The sequence below is a fragment of the Aphidius gifuensis genome, linkage group LG4, assembly GCF_014905175.1.
Source record: "Aphidius gifuensis isolate YNYX2018 linkage group LG4, ASM1490517v1, whole genome shotgun sequence".
Taxonomy (NCBI): Eukaryota; Metazoa; Arthropoda; class Insecta; order Hymenoptera; family Braconidae; genus Aphidius; species Aphidius gifuensis.
The window spans coordinates 6,411,128-6,431,804 of NC_057791.1; the positions used below are offsets into that span (position 1 = coordinate 6,411,128).

General features: G+C 25.0%; 2 protein-coding genes across 2 annotated transcripts in view; one reads left to right on the forward strand and one right to left on the reverse strand.

Moving 5' to 3' along the window:
- Positions 1-20,677, reverse strand: part of LOC122854923 (follistatin-related protein 5-like) — a 154,937-nt gene that overhangs the window by 87,742 nt on the left and 46,518 nt on the right. The gene's annotated exons all lie outside the window — the stretch shown is intronic.
- LOC122853797 (putative uncharacterized protein DDB_G0274405) lies at positions 6,256-8,356 on the forward strand. Its single transcript, XM_044154218.1, has 3 exons — positions 6,256-6,603; positions 6,693-7,093; positions 7,168-8,356. Exons 1-3 carry the CDS (start codon positions 6,541-6,543, stop codon positions 8,354-8,356), a joined length of 1,653 nt encoding a protein of 550 aa, XP_044010153.1. The 5' UTR covers positions 6,256-6,540.

Sequence of the window (20,677 nt, forward strand, 5' to 3'; positions counted from 1 at the left end):
ATATATTATCAAAGATATTAATAGAAAAATCGAATGACCTTGGTAAATTAAACTCAACATGGCATGAAATAACTCAACTCACAAGTACTCACAATTGAACTGTATTATTAATTTTATTCTTGGATTACAATTTTTCTTTGTGATTTTTTTCATTTAAATTTATATTCACTTATATAAAATTCTTATAAATAATTTCCAATTAGAAAAAGTGACCATGTGATTCATTAATTTTGTAAATGAGATAACAACTGAAAATAAATATCAAAATTTCATAGTTTTAACAGATAAACTTTTTGTTTTATTAATATATTATCATTTTTTGTTTTATTTATTGAACAATATCATTTATAAATAGAGAAAAAAGACAAAGAATGTTTTAGAAATATTTTTCATACGGTAATTGAACTCTAGAATAATTATTTTTTTTCCACCAGGTAATTGGCTTCATTAAAAAGTCGTAATTAATTACTGAAGACTTGGAATTACTACGATAGTACTGTGCTGAAATTCTGCAATTTTTACTATATATATGCTTAGAATTTATTTCTAAAAATTCAATAGATAACTTGAGCGAACAGCTATTATCATCATGTCCAATATATTCTATTCCAGGTGCTGCTAATGATGTTGACGTAGTGTCATACGTTTTAATTTTTTTATCGAAAGTAGAAGGAGAAAGAGATTTTATTTTACTATATAAAAAATAACAAGCTTTCAATTTATATTTTAAAGCAGGAGTGAGTATTGTTATTGTTTTATTATTGTAATTAGCTTTTCTTGTGATTTTTGTAGTGCTAATATACTTTGCTCTAAAATTTTCCCACCATGTTTGAGGAGTCAAATTAATTGGATAGTTGCTTTCACACTTGCTTATGAAAAATTTACTTTTCCACCATGGAGTACATACGTGTTCCTCATGCATTATCAATTCACCAATGAAAAATTTACCTCCATCATGCATGAATAGTTCTGGAGAACGACTTATCAGTATTTCAAATGAGCAGGTGTTATTGTCACCTCCAATAAATCTAAATACTCTATCTTCAAAAAATAATTGTTTTTTGTCATACAATTTAAAATGGTAGGTGTCACCATTCATGAATTTTACATCTAGCCTACATAAAAGTATTTCTTGAATGTTTGGCTGAGGTAAAACTGTTATTAATTCTGGATTATCAAATCTGCTGGATCTCAAGTCTTTGTTGTCTATCAATTAATAAAAAAAAAATTATCTTGTAATAAACACTGATCAATATTAATTATAAAAAATTGAACGATTGAAAGAATTTTGAATAATTATATAAATTTTAGTGTATTCAAAAACTTACTACATAGAATATAATTGAATTGAATTAGCAAAAAAAAACATCTCAGAAAAATAGATAGATCCATTGTATGTTCACTCAACGACGTTCTAAATGACTTTGGATATATTTTATAGATCAAATTCTCTTTGAGATGTATTTTTAGTTTTAATGTATTAGTGATAAGGTGACACGGTTATCAAATACATCGAAACTAAAAATATATAGTACTTTTTTGTAACATCGAATTGATCTGATGTTTTATTATTTAATTCTCACTTTATTAAGAACCACAATAAATTTTATAATAAAAAAAAAACTAATTAGCGTTTTAGTCCAAAGTCTATTTGATATTCTTACGGTATAATTATAAATGACGATTTAAAAAAGTATATTATATTATCAAAGACATTAATAGAAAAACCGAATGACCTTGGTAAATTGAACTCAACATGGCAGAAAATATCTCAACATTTTTTATCGTTATTAAAACTGAGTACTGTTGCCAAATTTTAATGTTATTTGTTTGTTATATTTCAACTGCCTGATGACTTAGCAAGCATAAGTGCATATAACAATATTATATGGGGTATTACATGTCACTTCACCGGATGATGACCGTCATCACTAGTTCTATTTGCATTTATTCATTTCAATTTATCAACAATAAAAACACGTCAATATTTTTTTCAAGTGCTCACAATTGATCTTTATTATTAATCTCAATCTTGAATTACAACTTTGCTTTATAATTTTTTTTATTTAAATTTACATTCATGAAAAAAAAAAAATCTTCTTGTGAAACATAAAGTATGAATTACATTACCATACATGAAATTCTTAAAAATATTTTTTATTGAGAAAAAGTAAGACTGTGGTTAATTGATTTTGTTAACCAAAATACGAATAAAAATAAACATAAAAATTTTTAATTTTAGCAGATGACCTTTTGGTTTTATAATTATATTATCATTTTTTTTTTTTTATTCATCAAAAAATATTATTTTTAAATCGTAAGAAAAGAGCAAAGAATATTTTAAAAATATTGCTTATTTGGTAATTGAACTCTTGAATAATTATTTTTTTTCCACCAAGTAATTGGCTCCATTGAAAAGTCGTAATCCATTACTGAAGACTTAGAATTACTACGATAGTACTCTGCTGAAATTCTGCAATTTTCACTATATATTTGCTTGAAATTTTTTTCTAAAAACTCAATAGATAATTTGAGTGAGCAGCTATTATCATCATGTCCAATATGTTCTATTCCGGGAGTTGCTAATGAAGTTGATATATTGTCATACGTTTTAATTTTTTTATCAAAACTATATAGAATAAGGAATTTATTTCTATTATATAAAAAGTAACAAGTTTTTAATTTATTTTTCAAAGATGGAGTGAGTATCGTAATTGTTTTATTATTGTAATTAGCTCTTCTCATGATTTTTAAAGTGCTGATGTGTTTTGCCCAAAATGTATCAGACCATTCTTCAGGAGTCAAACTAATTGGATAGCTTCTTTCACACTTGCAATTGAATAATATACGTTTCAACAACGGACACTCGTGTTCTTCATACATGGTCAATTCTTTTGTAAAAAAACTACCTCCATCATACATAAACTTTTCCGGAGAACGACTGATTAGTATTTCAAATGAACAGGTGTTATTATCACCTCCAATAAATCTAAATACTCCATCTTGATTAACTGATTTTTCTTTATCATAAAGTTGGATAGAATAACTTTCCTTGGGAGATTTTACTTCTAATCTGCATGAAAGTATTTTGTGCCAGTTTGGCTCTGGTAAAACGGTTATTATTTCCGGATCGTCAAATCTGCTGGATCGAATCTCTTTGTTGTCTATATCAGTTATTGAAGAATAAATTAAAATTATATATTAATTAAGAAAAATTAAACAATAAACAATAAAACGTATATATTGAATAATTAGAGTGTATAAATTTAGGTATATTTAGAAACTTACTACATAGTATATAATTAAATTGGATTAGCAGAAAAAAAAATCTCAAAAGAATAAGCAAATCCATTATATGCTCACTCAACGACGTTTCAAATGACTTTGGATTTTGAAGATCAAATTCTCTTTAAGATTTGTATTTTTAGTTTTAATGTATTAAATAATCTGTCACCTTATCACTGACTATATTTCGAATCGATCGGATGTTTTATTTTTCCATTCTCACACTATCCAGAACCCCAATAAATTTTTAATTAAAAATAAAACTAATTAGTGTTCGATTTCAAAGTCCACTCGTTATTTTTGCGATCATTAGGATATGTAATCATAAATGACGACTTAAAAAAATATATTATCAAAGATATATTAATAGACAACTTGGAAACCGAATGACCTTGGTAAAATGAACTTAACATGACAGGAAATATCAATTTTTATGATTTTTAAAAATAGATACTGTTGCCAAATTAAAAAGTTTTTTTTTTTAAAGACAAACAATGGTCGATATACTCTTGTCTTTTTATCCATAAAAATATTACTAATGTATCATACTTTTATTTTTTTTTTGATTGTCAAAGATAAAAAAGTACTTTAAAAATATTGTTCATCTGGTAATAAAACTCGGGAGAATTTGTTTTTTTGCCACCAAGAAAATGGTTGAATAGTAATGTCATAGTAAATTGTCGATATTTCAGAATCACTGTCATAATAATTTGCTACAATTTTGCAATCTTGACTGTATATTTCTTTTTTAACTATTTCAGTAGATAATCTCAGTGAGCAACTATTATCATCAAGTCCAATATATTCTACTGGAGGCACTGATGTTGATGAAAAAACTGTAAATCTATAATCATGCACAATAATGTCATTTGATTGTTTGAATATCAATAAGTAACATGAGTTTAACTTATATTCGAATGGTGGAGTAAGTATTGTTATTGTTTTATTATTGTAATTAGCTCTTCTTATGATTTTTGTAGTGCTGATGTACTTTGCTCTAAAATTTTCCCACCATGTTTGAGGAATTAAATTAATTGGATAGCTTCTTTCACACTTGCTTATAAAAAATTTACTTTTCCACCAAGGTGTACATTCATGTTCTTCATGCATTGTGAATTCTTTTGTAAAAAAACTACCTCCATCATGCATAAATAATTCTGGAGAACGACTTATTATTATTTCAAATGAGCAGGTGTTATTGTCACCTCCAATAAATCTAAGTACTCCATTTTGATAAAATGATTGTTTTTTATCATACAATTTAAAATGATAGGTATCACCATTTCTGAATTTTACATCAAGTCTACATAAAAGTATTTCTTGATTGTTTGCCTGAGGCAGAACGGTTATTATTTCCGGGTCATCAAATCTGCTGGATCGCGATTCTTTTTGGCCTATTGGTAATTAACATGGAAATAAATGTTATTCATTAGACATATCAATTAATATTAATATCAATTTTTAAACAACAAATTAACTTACTCGATGAAATGCAATTAACTTGAGTTATTAGAAGTAAGTATCCCACGCCAAGAGATAGATTCATTTTATCCAAAGTACAAAATATTTTTAAAATACCAAATATTATGTATTTAATATTTACGTCTATTTCTAGTTTTAATTTATATTAGAAAACCGAGTCACCTTATAACTATGTTAAGAACGTCAAACTGATAAATCGAGATTAAAATAAAAATCAGTCTTTAATGACGATTTATAAAACTTGTTTATTAAATGGTCCGAATGCTTCCACTTGGATACTGGGGTATCTTTAAAAACTGATATAAAAATAATACTTGAATATATAAATTTTTTTTGCGATATAGTTTAAGACTAGGTCACCTGAAGACGTCGATAGATTGAGGATGTTATCAAAAAGTAATAAAAAAAAGATTAAAAAAATATTTAAAAATAAACTATATTTCAAAAACATATTCATTTTTTTTTCTTTCTTTGTAATTAATTGGATAGTTGGATACTAAGAAAAATTTTATGTAATATCATACAAAAATAAGTTTAAAAAAATTGTGATTTTATCATAAATTATTACTCCGTATAAAAAAAAGATAAAGAAAATTTAAACTCAGTAAATTATTTCCTTTTTTAAAAATTAAAATATAATTTTTTTATTGTGAAAATAATTGTTGCATTTTTATTTACTATTTTTTTGCTGATATTCATACATTTTTTTTCTTCAAGGCTTCTGTGATCATACATAAAAAATTTTTATTATTTTTTAATTTTTCTAAGGTAAAAATACAATGCAATAAAGAAAAAAAAAAAACCATTTCCACATTGTAATATTTCAAAAAAAAAAAACAATTAAAATAAAATAAAAAAAAAAAAAAAACAATTCATACGTAAATTTTATATTATTTATCTAAAAAAAAAAACTGTTTTATTATTATTCTGTCCTCGTTATCATCCAATCATTCTGTTGTTGTTTTTGAGTTTACTCATCAACTATATTATTTTATATTTCCTATTATTATTATGATTTTATAATATGAGTTTAATAATATTTAATTGTTTATCGTCCTCGACGCGAAAAGCGTGACACTATTGTCTAAAGATGTACAACATTTTTTTTTAAGAAAATTCAATTGAAATAACTAATTTTATATATGTACTTGTGATGTAAATGACGGTCATTCTTTGTTTTTGTCAATTAATATAGCAAAAAAAAATGTACTTAGTGCTTTGTGCTTTTTTAAGTACATAACTACGTACATGGAGAAATATTTTAGGTAAAAATTACCAAAGTGTAATGATAAAAAATATGGTATTGAGAAAGTTTTTCTATATTATCATTCCTTATCGATTTGATAAATGCAAAACAAAAATAATTAAAATGATGGAAAAAAAAATATATATATCAGTCAAATCTACGAACAAGTAACTCAATGACGGAAAAAATTATGGTAAAATAAATAACAAGAAAACTTTTTAAAGAAGTAAAATAAATAGTGTGGTAACAGACGTTTGTAAAAAAAAAAAAAAAAATTATTGACGTTAACTAATGGGAATATAATGATGGTCTCGACTGACATCCAGTATGTATTGGTAAATAACAAAATAAATTAAAAAAAAAAAAAAAAATGACCAGCTGCGAGAAAAAAAAATATACTTAACTTAAAACGTCAAAACAAATAACCTAAAATTCAAAATTAATAAAAAATTATAAATATTGGAAAATAAATGTGATAACATATAATTAAATATATTATAGAAAAAATTAAATAAAAAAATATCAGAATGTCATCATTAATTGTTTGCCATGATTTGCACATAATGATGCTTGATTTTGTCGTTGAAAAGGTGAGTTGAAAGAAATAAAAAATAAAAAAAAAACAAAATCTACAAAATATGTTAATTAAAAATAACAAAACGATATAAAAATAATTTAGATTTTTGTACCACATACATCAGTATTTGATAAAGCAGTTTTAAAAAAAACATGCGTTAAGTTTCAACTGCTTGACACTGATTGGATTGAATTGCGACCCCAAAGAAATAACTACATGATTTACAATGGCTCAAACACTGAAGAAGAATTATTTAACGGTGGTAAATCCATAGTTTTTTCAGTATCAGAATCAATGTTTGATGATGAAAATATTAACGTTAATATAACAGTAATTGCTCACAAGGAAATGTCAAAATATTTTGAGGTTGAACCATTTTATAATATTGGCACAGCCTCAATAAATATTAATCAACTATTTAATGGTATAATTATTGAAATGAAAAAACGTAAAAATATGATAGGTTATTTTGATTATTATCATGAAAGAGAGCCACTATCAAAGTAACTATTGATTTTTATAATTAAAAAAAAGGTTTTTTTTTATAAAATAAATATATATATTTTTTTTATTTAAGATCGATGAAAAGCACATATTTATTTACCACCACTGATAGCATCGATGAATCATCTAAAATTCCATACGTAACAGTGTACGTAAGATTGAGCTATTTTGGTAAATCGATTATAACGGAGATTGAAAGATTTCCAAATAGTTTATTTAACATTCGTGAGGAAACATGTAGCACACCTTATCAGTTCCTTGAGTTAAAACGAGATGAACTAGAGGGTGGTTGCTGGGGCGATCGTGTTATTAAACATGAAATAAACCAGTCAAATTTAAACTGTATTTGTGATAAGGATACAATAAAAAAATATAATAATGGTAGAATTGAAATGGACATTGATGGTGAAAATCAAAAAGATGATAGAGCTTTATTTAATAAAATTAATAATGGGATAACAATAAAAAGTATCAATGCTGAAAAAAATGATGTGGATAAATTTGGAGAGAATGAAAAAAATAATGTTGGTAAAAAAAAAAAACTAAATAATATAAATGATTTGACGAAAATTGATGTAACAAATAAAAATAATGATAAAAATAGGAAATTAAAAAATGATGCTGATAACGACAAAGAAGGAAGACAAAAAAATCATAAAAAACTACAAGAAAAATTGAATGAAGGTAAGATTAAAAATGATAAAATCAATTATATTGGTAAAAAAAAAACTAAAGTAATAGAAAATTACGAGAATAATCAGAATGAACGAGAGAAAAAAACATTACATGAATCAAGGACAACAAAAAAAAATTTATCATCAACAAATAAACATTCATCATCAACAAATAAACATTCATCATCAACAAACAAACGTTCATCATCAACAAATAATATTATCAATAAAAAAACAACTAAAAAAGAACATGGACGATCAATAAGTGCACCTGAAAAATCAAATATAACAAAAAATGATAAAAAATTGAAAAAAGAAACTATCGATTTTAATATTGTTGGCAAAGTTACAAAAAAATCAAGTAGTAGTGCAGAGAGAAATTTTTCTAAATCCATTAAAAGAGTTCCAACTGGTAATGTGACTGTTGGGTTGCCAGAAAAGAAGCAAAAATCATCTGGTAATATTTTTAAGTCAATACAACCATGTCCTACATATTGCTGTAACATTTATTCTAATAATAATAATTCTAATGATAATTGTTCACTTGTCAAGTGTTTTTGCAATTTTGTACCGCCAAATTTATGTTAATAAAAAAAAAGAAAAAAAAAGAAATTTGTTATTTAAACTATACAACTATTATAATTTCAATTTGTAACATTTTTTTTTTATACTACACATTTAAAACTACTATATAAGATTTATTTTTCAGTTCTTAGTAGCAATTTTATAACCACATTTATATAAAAATATTATGAGTCGTTATTATCAATAAATAATAAAGGCTCATTGTGAGTGATACTAACTACCAACTAGCCGAGACAAATGATGGAGAGTGTTGATGGAAAAATATTTTATTATTTTTATTATTTTTTTGCTGGCTACTATTATACAGAGACACAACAAAAACAGAAATCACCGAGGTCAGTTGATAGTATACGTCTCTATATAATAAAAATATTATTCTAAACTAAGAGTTTTCTATGAAATATACTCAATAAATTATTTATTCACAATAAATAATTTAAAATAAAAAATTGCTATCTATGCAACTAAAATTTTTCTATTTTTCTTTTTTTATTTCTAGTTCTGCATGGCATGGCACTATATATTTTATCCAACACTTTGGTTGTTAATGGTTTTCAAAGAATTTGGAAAAAAAATATATATAGGGGAAAGCGGGGCAAAATGGAACACTTAAAGAAAAAATATAAATCGATGTGTGACAATAGTATTTTCCGATTAGTTTTTCTCACTTATTAATAAAAAAAACATAAATAATTTTTAAAAATTAAAAAAAAAAATTATTATTATAAATTTATTTATCGTTATTAAATAAAATGTGATATTAATCACAAAAATTAATTTTTTTTTATTTCTTTTCATTTATAATTACGAACAATTGCTTTTAAATTAATTTATCACCATTTTTCTCGACGAACAAAAAAAAACATATAAAAAATAATTTTCTTTGTTCTTAAAAAAAATGCTCAAAAAATTTTCTAAAAATTTTTTTTTTTATTGCATCTATTTTCTTCCGGCTTTTTTAATCAAACAGTGACGAAAAAAAAAGAAAAAAAATGTGAGTCAAAATATTTTTTTGGGTGTTCCATTTTGCCCCGCTTTCCCCTATATAAATCTGGATAAATTTTATTCGACCTCTATATTGTTATATAAGCTCCTATTCAACCTCAACATTTTTGAGTAAATGTGTTGAAATAACAAAACTACTATGACGAGATATAGATATACATAAAGAATATAGTAGTTGCTGAGAATGAACGTGGGGTTATTCAGCAAGTCGACTACATCATCTCTGGATTTTTCAAAAATTCTTGTCATGAACAGTCACCATTTTGAATTCATCACGAATAATTTTCACAATTTTTTTCTTTCAGTCTTTTCGACTTCAATGATATTTCAATTTAAAGCAAGCTTAAAAAAAATGACCAATTTTTGTTGATTTATTTATATGATATATATTATAATAATTTATTATTTAATTATCATCAATTTGCAGTTTTTGTAATGAATAAAAATACACTTTTAAACTATGAAATTTGAAATACGAATGAATTTTATTATCAGTTATATAACTTTTATATATATCAAACTTTTACCTCATTATTCTGTTTTAAAACAGATAACGTCGTGGTAATTCAAGTTAGAAAACAGTTAAGATATATATGTTGAATACGTGTCTAATGGGAATCAAATGAGAGATGTCATTAGAGAAAATCGTTGAAATGAACGTGACGATTGATGCTCACACAAAATTGATAGCATTTTACAATGGTTTATTTTTTTATACAAAAATAATGTTATTCATAGTTTTATGAAGAGAAAGAAGGTGTTAGTTGATGAGAGCTTTATACTTTTCAATAGCTCTATGCAAATATATAATTCAATGATCCATAATAAAGCTACAAATAAAGCTCTAGTTCAATACCACAGTTTTCACTATTCATAACTACGGAATTAAAATTATAATAAATATTCTCTTTCATGGTTTAATTCAACAAACTAATAAAACTATGACAAGTTAATAATAAATAAAAAGTAATAACCAATAATTCTGTCAAATATTAGAGAATATAAACCTACAGTTAAACTTTAGGCAACTATTGATTTATAATAACTTTAATCAACTATATTTTTAGAATAAATCCACTGATGTACCATTTGCTTGCTTTTACAAAGCTGCTCCAATATCAATACAATTTTTTATTTTATTATTCAACAATAAATTAATAATATTACATTTAAATAATTTGAATAAGTAGTATTCTAAAATAAAAAACTAAACGATATTAAAAAAAAAAAAAAAAAAAAAATTGAACGATTAAATTTATATATGAATAGTAAAAATATTGTCCATAAAATAGGACAGTGAATGGCACGAAGTAGTAATATATATTCGGTCAATCGAAGCTTGGATTTTCTATATTTGAGTCGTTATTTCTCGCATCCTGTCCTCATGACAATCCACCTACCATTTATACCACAAAAAGGGATTTCCATAAAATTTATCGATGTAAATTGAGTTCGGCCATTTTCATTGGTACGCGAACAAAATGCTCTTGATGAAATTCCACAACTGTCCCAATGGAACTAGTCAAAAGTAGTTGAAAAAAAATAATAAAAAAAGTCATCCAGCAATTTTTTTTAATGTAAAAAATAGTGATAACAAAAGTAATTGACTCTTGAGATCACTTCAAAATATTGACCTTTGAAAATCAAAATACTGTGTCTAGTTTTTCTTGTATGAAAAAAAAATTAATTCATGATGAATTGATTATAAAGTTTTTCAAAATTTATAATAAATGATATAAAAATGAATATAATAAAAGAATTCTAATACATATGTATTTTAACACGATAAAATTACCATGAATTGAAAAGAGACTCATAATGAATTCATCATTTTATTATTTAATTATTACTTCTCTATTTTAAATATTATATTTGAATATTTTTATCATACTAGTATACTGTTGAAATTTATATATTTCAACACTAAAAATAGTATTTTACGATCAGACATTATTTAAAATTGAAATGAAAAAACAATTGGAATAAATGTTTTTTTTTCCAATGTAATGATAGTTGATATATTTTTATCGTATTAGTACATTTTACCTGAATTTTTTTTTAAAATAAAAAAATGTAGTTCTTTTACGGTCTGACACTAAATCAAAATTAGTTTTAATAAATTTGTAATTCAAAAGCCAGACAGCCAGACTTTTTCGACAGTATCATAATAAATTTATAATTATTTATTCAGATTAATAATCATTATGAGCTTTAACATGAATTCATCATAAATCCATTTTTTTTTATTTTTTTTTTCTTTACATTGGTAATCATAAAAAATTCACAGTGCAGATTTAAATTATAAAACTCATGTTTTATAGTAAAATAAATAAATAATGCTTTTATTAAATATAATATAAATAAATAATTTTACTAAAATCAATGGGTTTTATAATTTTAAATCTATAGACATAGACCGTGAATTTTTACGTCTTTTTTTTTTTATTTTTTATTTTCAAAATCGAATGCACTTCAATGATCTATTCATATATTTTTCTATCATATGTTATTCAGAGAGGAGAACAATGCTTTTGAGTGAGCAAATAAAAAACAATTGTCACTATCACCCCGAGTATTTGAATATATAGGTCATGTCACTGTATGCAAATATCAATTTTGATAAAAAAAAATATGTGAAAACATGAGGCTTGAAAGGAATAGATAAATCCGCTAATCATCACTAATTTAATTGAGACTTTCAAGAGTTTTAAGTCTAACTATCTATTGTAATCAAGATAGTAAGAACGTTGACAAACCGCATCTTCAATATATATTCAAGTCATCATTCGATTACGTGTCTGTGTGAATTTCTTCATCACTGATTCACAAAAGATCATTCCATCAAATTCAACATTATAATTATGTCACTACTATATGTTAAACTTGGAAACTCATGATTCAAGTAGATTTATATGTATATGAACTTGTGCAATTTAAAATGTAAATATTATTATTATAAATTAAAATAAAATAAATATTTTTGATGAAAAAAAATCCGCATCAACTGATGAGATTTTTGAGGTGTAAAATACTGTTAAAAAATAATTCACAATATTTATAAAATAAAGAATAAATTTTACAAAATAAAGTAATAGTCATACTTGAGTTCACAGAGACAAATTATATTATTTGTTAACCTTATTACGAAACACATCTATTCCTGACAGTCTCAAGTACATGGCAGTGAATGACTTGGTGTGTGAGATGTTGGTTTCCGAGTGTCGGGTGGTGAGACCTCAAGAGACCAGAGATAAGTGACACTTTTTGAGTGTGCAACATTTTTAAAATGCCATTCCTTGGAACAGCATTTTTTTTTTTTTTATTGAGTTTATTGTTTCATATATTCATAAATACTAGTTATGATTATTTTTCATTTATTCATTTTAAATTAACACATCCTAGGTCCAATGATAATATATTTATCATTTATATATAATAAAAATGAGTGTAAACTGAAAACCACTCGTACGATTGTCTTAAAATTTAACATAGTTATTCAGTTTGGTGTCAGACAACTTTATATTCGTAAAAAAAATCATGTACGATGTCATCCTGGATCACCAGGGGTTACTAAGTAATTCTTGGGTCATCTTCAAGGGTTTTTTTTTTGATTTATTACAATTTTTTTTGAGCTGGTAATAATATTATAAGCCTAAAAATGATCATGGATTTTTAAAATTTTATAAATTGACCAGGACCTGGCACTTCGTAGAATGTTTGAGCAGTTTATATCAATAAAATAAAACTTTTGTTCTACTTGAATTTCAAATATTTTGACTCAACTATACACAAAAATTAAAAATATTGTTGTAAAGTTTATAAACATACTACTTAAAGTTTGATATAAAAACTAGAATTCAAATAAAAGCATCACTTTTTTATATGAACGAAAAAAAATGGCAAATTGATTTTTACAATCTGATTTAAATGGGGTCGATGTATGACAAAAATAGAGCAGTTAAATTAAAGTACTTTTCTCACATATAACATCGAAGGGGAACTACAAAAAGCACAAAAAAAAAAGGTAGAAAATAGACAAACAAAAAAAATGAAATAAATAAGAAAGAAAAAAAAATGTGGGTTAGTTTGCGACGAGATGGACGAAAGACCATCTAGACGTGATTCGATTTTCCATTTATCACTATTTTACCTATTTTATTTTTTATTATTTTCCATGCCTCTCATTTCCACTCCCAAGATTCGTAGCAGATAAAAAAAAAACTGTCGATTTCAACAATCAATCAACGTCAGTCATCATTGCAATTGGTATTTTATCGTCATTTTGTGACATGAATTTTAGATCATATTCTTCATTAACCCCCTCCTGAGAATAAATTTTATTCATTAAATTGAAAAAAAAAATATATATATATATTAACTTTATTATTTCCATCACTTTGAAAAACTCATCAGAATAATGGATATTTCATTTCTGTAAAAAAAAAAAAATAATAATACTCAAGTAATTCATGAAAAATCTTATATTATATATATATCTAGTTTCATTTTTATCTCAAAAAAGAGGATTAAATTAAGATTATGATAATGCCAATAAAGTTCGTAAAAGTAATTTCTCTCTCATCAGGATTTGAGTGACATTAATTCAATTATTCAATTTTTACACTTCAAATAATACAAAAAGAAAAAAATTCAACACGTCACACTGTAAATCAAATACATATATATTATTTGTGAGGCATGAATTGAGAGGGTATTTTTTTCAAGCAAACAAATTGTTTGAACTGTAATAAATATAGTTGTATAGTACGTTGTTTCGGTCAGCCGAGAGAAAAACCGATGAAACGACGTTGGCAATAAGTCTGTCGAAAAGTCAAACCCAGCAAATGATAAATCGTAACAAATTGCTGATTCGAATACAAAATTTTCAGATGCTGAGTTTGTTATCACTTCGTATCGTAGCAATTCCGGTGAATGTACACATATTTTCAACGTTACGACAATTTCATGCAAAAAGCACATGAACATATTTTGGATATGTCGGGTTTGCGCATTATTATACAACCAACCTTTACATACATGTATATATCTATATAAGAATACGGATTTTCACACTAACAAACCATCTGTACTCTTCCCACCGAATGCGTTTTGCATGTACCTAATAATAACGTTCACATTAACTAAAGCCATATGCATTATTCACGGGTTTACTTTTAGACTACATATTCTAGTTGGCTTACACCTTAATCTAACTATATACAAATACTATTTAAATTATTTTTTTTTTATTTATTTTATAATGTCTTTATTTAAAACAATATTGATGGCCCTTGTTAACATTGTTTTCTCTAAATGTTACATACATTTGTAAGCAATTTTTTATATATATCATTTTAAAAACATCAGTAAATACAGTTTATTTATAAAAAAAAAACTGTCAATTACAATTATATATTTTATAAAGATAAATTGACATAGTGAAAATTTTATTTTCAATATATGAAAACTCATCAATTTATTATAAATTTTCTGAAACATTTATATTGTCACTATACACAAATGTAGGTTAATAGGGTCATGAACTTTGTATGATGGTATATTTGAACTTTGGAAAATGTCAATTTAATATTATATTGACAGCAGCTGCTTGAATTATTTCCGAATATAGCGATGAAAAAGAGAGACAGATGATTTTGAGAATATTTAATTTCCTTCCACTTACAAATTCGCCCGGTTTGCTCTCGTTTCTCAAAAGATTTTCAAAAAAAATAATTCTTTTCGTGACAAAGCAAGTATCCTGATTGCCATAGTAACATTAACTATTAATCATAGTCACACAGGAAACTACTATTATATATGTTTACCCTCTGTACCAATTTTCTGTATATAATATTACAGTATATGTCGAATCTATTAAACATTATGTTAAACATCATTAAAAAATATTCATCAAAATGTAGAAGAAAAATAAATTGCTTTATAATTATTGTTGTTATTTATTACTATTGTATATCGTTTTTACAAATGAACAAAGACTTGTTTACTGCATTTTTATCACGATTGAAATGTAAAATATTGCATGTTACTATAGATGTTGCTATCGATTAGTATAATAAATAATTTGAGTGAATTTTGTATTTTTAGATTTATGTTATTGATTGCTCATTGCATGTCATTTTCTATTATTTATATATAAATTGAAGATAATGTACCTGAAGAATGAAGATTCTTAAATATTGTAAATTGAAGTTTAATCATCATAATAATTAAAGCAATGAGTCTCTTGTTCCAAAACAATATATTATTGTTCATGATCTAGTCATAAATTTATTGAGATCAATACTTGAGATCAATAAACGACAATGAAAAGAACAAAGCCAACTTATTAACACCAGTCATGATCGTTATTTAGCTATTGAAAATAATACACAAGAAAATTATTGATAATAATAAAATGGTAATTCCAGTTAGTCGATTTGATATTATTATTTCGTCACTCATATATACTGCTTCTGTTTATTCAATTTAACTGAATGAACTAATTTCATTGAGCGACAATAAAGAGATCAAACTTCAGGGTTAATTTGCAATTTAACTAAGTTGACTATAACTATATGTCAACTATTAATCTCTATACTGTTTAAACTTCAAGTTCAAAAACTTTTTTTTTGTCTTTTACAAAAGTGATGACGTCACCTACCTAAATCAATGATGTAAAAATAGTAGACACGTTCAGGTGTATATAAAGCCAATCGACAAAGGGTCTTTATATATTGTCTGACATCCAGAATAAAGCAATATCATGGCGCTGGTCTCCCTTTTCATTATTTGAAGAATCAATATATTGCATACGCTGTTATATATATACACAAGTGTTTTCTATTTTAGGAATGGAATCGGAACATGCCATTATAAAGTTTAATTTGAATTATTAAAAAAGTCATTGTATTTAAAAATTCAACATACTGTTGGAATCGTTTCTTTATTTTATTATCATATATATTTCCGAACAACTTTAACTTCACCTCTACTTTTTTTATTTTTTTTCATTTTCGAAACAGCTCAGAAAACTCTTGAAAAGCAATGTCTTGTAAGATAGTAGGGAAGAGTTAAGAAAGGGTGAAATTGTTGGCATGAGAAGTTGAAGTATCTAGCACCATTTGACCTTTTTAACTATCCACAAAAATTCCAACATAGCCGACATTTTTTCTCGGGAGCTTATGGCAATTTATTCAATTGGCCTTTATTATTTTGAATTAAGTTTTGTAGAAGCAAAAAAAAAGTCTCAATTTTTATTAACACCAGGTTTTTATTTTTTGTGTAGGTCAATTAACGTAAATGAAATTCATTAATAACATTTTTTTTTTTTTTCTAAAAGAAAGATTTGAATTTTGTAAAGAAAAAAAAACTAAATATATATTTTATTTGATCGAAGCTTTGTAACAGAATTTAGATATTTTGAATGAACAAATTTCATCACAATTTGAGTGCTAAGTTCTGTATAGTGGAAAACATGAATATACTGAAGCGTATATATAAGTGAATCGTGTTCGAATAATGGTGAATCCTATACCACTATGAGTGTGATTCGTGTGTGACAGTAATTTCACGGTGTTTTCGTTTGACCGAAATTGCGCTCGTAACTGCTTCCGATATGGAACATGGTTAGAGAAGAGGAAATACAAATGCGATTCTCCCTCTTTGTCTCTTTTATTTTATCTTCGTTTCTTTTATTTTGTGCACTGTACAACCCAGTACAGCTGCAGTATTTATTTTGATTTGTTCTTGAATTTTCTATTATTTTATTTCTACTATATATTTTTTGTCTTTGAGCATTTTTGTTTCTACTTAATTGCATAGAAGGATAGAACTAAATATACGTTTTTCGTACATCATCTATAAATATTGCTATAATCTACTTGTGTTAATCTGTATTACAATGGCTTCATTTATCAGATTCTAAACCATTAGTAGGTATCAATAATTCGATCATTACTACAATCTATTTTTTCTTCAGCAAGATGAAATAAAGACTACAGTAGCTATATTGCTGATAATTCTAGTTGTAGTCGTGAAGGATATTAATTTCTCAAATTCAAATGCCACAGTGACTTGTTGATTTAAATGATCTAAATAGACATTAATGAATTAATCAGTGAACGATACTCGGATTGCTTAATTTGCCATCTTCATAGGAAACTATCTTTTTTTTTGCTGTAATAGTCATTGCAATGCTGGGTATCTCCCTAGTGTATTATGAACCAGCAAAATGGCATTATGGTAAAGCACCCTGCTTATTTACTGGTCAATTATTTTTCAACATTATTGATTTATATTTTTAAAATAATTTCATAGAAGTATATATTAATTTGAGTTAAATATAAAGAGTTCAAAATTTGAAAGAAAAATGTTTTAAAAATATTTTGTTTCATAAGTACATATAACATTAAAAGTCACGAACAGTATAAAAAACCCCCCTTAATATTATAAAAAAAAAAAATTAAAAAAAACACAATCAAATAAAAGAAGAGGGAGTTTCACTTTATGAAACCGACGATATATATTTCATGAACAGAAGGCAAATATTATGAAACCTCTAAAGCCATGATTCTTATGTTTACTAATATTATTTTACAAACTTGTAAATTAAAATTTCTAACTTATTTATGTAAAATAATATTTGCAAACATAACTCAATTTGTTTGCATAAATATTCTTCAAACACTATTGTTATTTTGAATTTGTTATTTATTTCGTTGCTTTGTAACACACAATACAGACGTGCTCCAATTATGAAGTTTTTAATTTCTTAATGTTTCAACTTTTTTTTTTTTATAGAAATTAAGATCACTGAACAAATTTTAAGGAAAAAATTTTATTTTTTACAGTAAATAATTTAAAAAAAAACTCAGTACTTATACAATTGTATAAAAGAAAATTTAAAAAAAAATAAAATAGAACCATAGAGCGAAAAGAAATATATTTTTGCTTTTCATCTGCAACAACATTTCATATATAATGCTTGAATAAGTATAACAAAAATCTTCTTGATGACAATTGTAGTGATGTGTGTTTGTTTTCGCATCAAAAGCTTTTTTGAAAAAAATGTTTTTATAAATATTTTCTTTTATATATATTTAAAATTGTAATATCCAAGTAAAACCTTGTATATTTTTTGTAAGAGAATATTGATTACTGAATGAAAAAATGAATAAAATTATGAAAGAAAAGGATAATGAATTCATAAGAACATTGTTATGTACTGATGAATGTTGAAAACAGGAGTTTCGCGAGTCACTGGGGAAATGTATATCCACCTGACTCCCAGTAAGCAGACAAAAAAAAAAAAACAGTATAATGATTTGTGAAAAAAAAAAAAAAATACAACACAGAAAAAAAGTAACCAAGATGAAAAAATAAAGTCAGAGTGAAGAAAAAATAAAAAGCAATAATGGTGAAAAAAAAAATATATATATATTTTTGTGGCAAAAAGTATTACGAGATAAAGGTAAAACAGACGAAAAAGAAGGGTGGATTAGTAAAGGATTTTCGGGGTTAGAACGAATATCGAAAGCAAAAAGAATGGTCTGCAAATGTTTGATACTTTTTTTTTTTTTTTTTTTAACATCTACTATTTCGAATGTTATCGAATTTTTTTTCTATTCAATTTCAATTGTAGATTTTTGTATCTAAAAATACGAAAAAATAAATAAATAAAAAATCAATAAACATAAAAACTTTATACTTGAAAATATCCCTTGTTATTTTATCGAAATTTTTATATATCATATGTTTTAATGTGTTTTTCATGTACTTATTGCAAACTTTTTTTTAGATTTTGTCCAAAAGAGCCAGCTATTGGTTATTACCTGATAATCTTTTTTTTTTTGTTTTTAAGAGTAGTTTTTTTGTAAGAGCTTTTTGTCTTTAAATGTTGTCTGATTTGTGAAAATACTTCAGAGAAGAAGAGAAAAAAAAACGATCTGAAATTAACCAATTGAGAGATGAAATTAATTTTTTTCAATTACAATTTAAACATCAAGTAAAACAAAATAAAACAGCTGGATAAATAATTATCATATAAATTGAAAATGACTATTAAATTGTTTTGGTAATTGCAAGTGAATTACGTAGTGCATTGTTTGAATAGTATTCGAAATTGTTTAAATATTGGCTGAAAATATGTATTCAGTATTTTGAAGTTTATTAATTTAAAACATAAATAATATATGTATATTATAAAAATATAATTAATAATCATCAATCTCAATTAAGAGTAATTAAATATTCGAATCTTTTATAAATTTTTTGTTATCAAGTGGTAAGTCAATTATGTTAAAACATTCATTATAATTATCTCTATATACAATTTTATTACAAGTGAATAAAACTTTTTTATTATTATTACTCAAACACAATAAACTACATTTTATTATGTTTTTTTTTTTTGTTCAAAAATAGGGTTCATTACACATGAAAAAATATCACAGATATCAAAAAAATAATCAATTTACTGAGCACAACAAAACAATGAATAATTTAGTGATAAAAAAATAAAACATTTTCTCGTAATCTTGAAAAAAAACAAAATAACTTTCTATTGGATTTAAGATAAAATCTGATGGATTTGTAAATATTCTCTTACATCTTTTGATTATATATTTCAAGCAACATGCACCAACCAAGTAAACATCTACAAAAAAATGGTAATAACGAAAAAAAAGGAAAAACATGAATCATATTGAGTGAAAAGGTTGAGATAAGAAAATGCATATACAAAATGAAATGAATAGAAGAGATGTAGAGTAAACAAAGTGATAGGATGGTTTGAATTTTTTTTAATGAGACGAGTGTATAATCGAGTGCTTTGAAAAGAAACAATGAAAAAAAAAAAAGGAACGTTTTGTTGGAATGGTACAGAGCAAGGCGAGATGGAAGTTAAGTATGAAAGTAAAGAAATAATGGTATATATTTTTCCGACAAAATGTGTGTGTGTGTGTGTGTATATACGTACAAGTTTTCCGTGAGAAAACCAACCACCCGAGCTGATGGCTCTGCTCATTCAATGTTTCTTTTATATATAGCTATATACTTTAATATATTTTTACTATTTTTATTTTTATTTATTTTCAACGAAGAGAAAAGCAGGAAAAGCTTTCGTTAGAATTTTTCCGGTTCAAGGTATACTACACTAGGCTATAGCTGTATTTTGTGGTTGTTGTAATTTGCACCAATGATCATAACATGCTACGATGAAGACGAAATTTACTTTACTCATAAAACTGTTTCTATATATTGTTGCGGTTCTTTTTCAACCGATACAAAGGCTCATATAGCTATTCAAACATATATAAATTT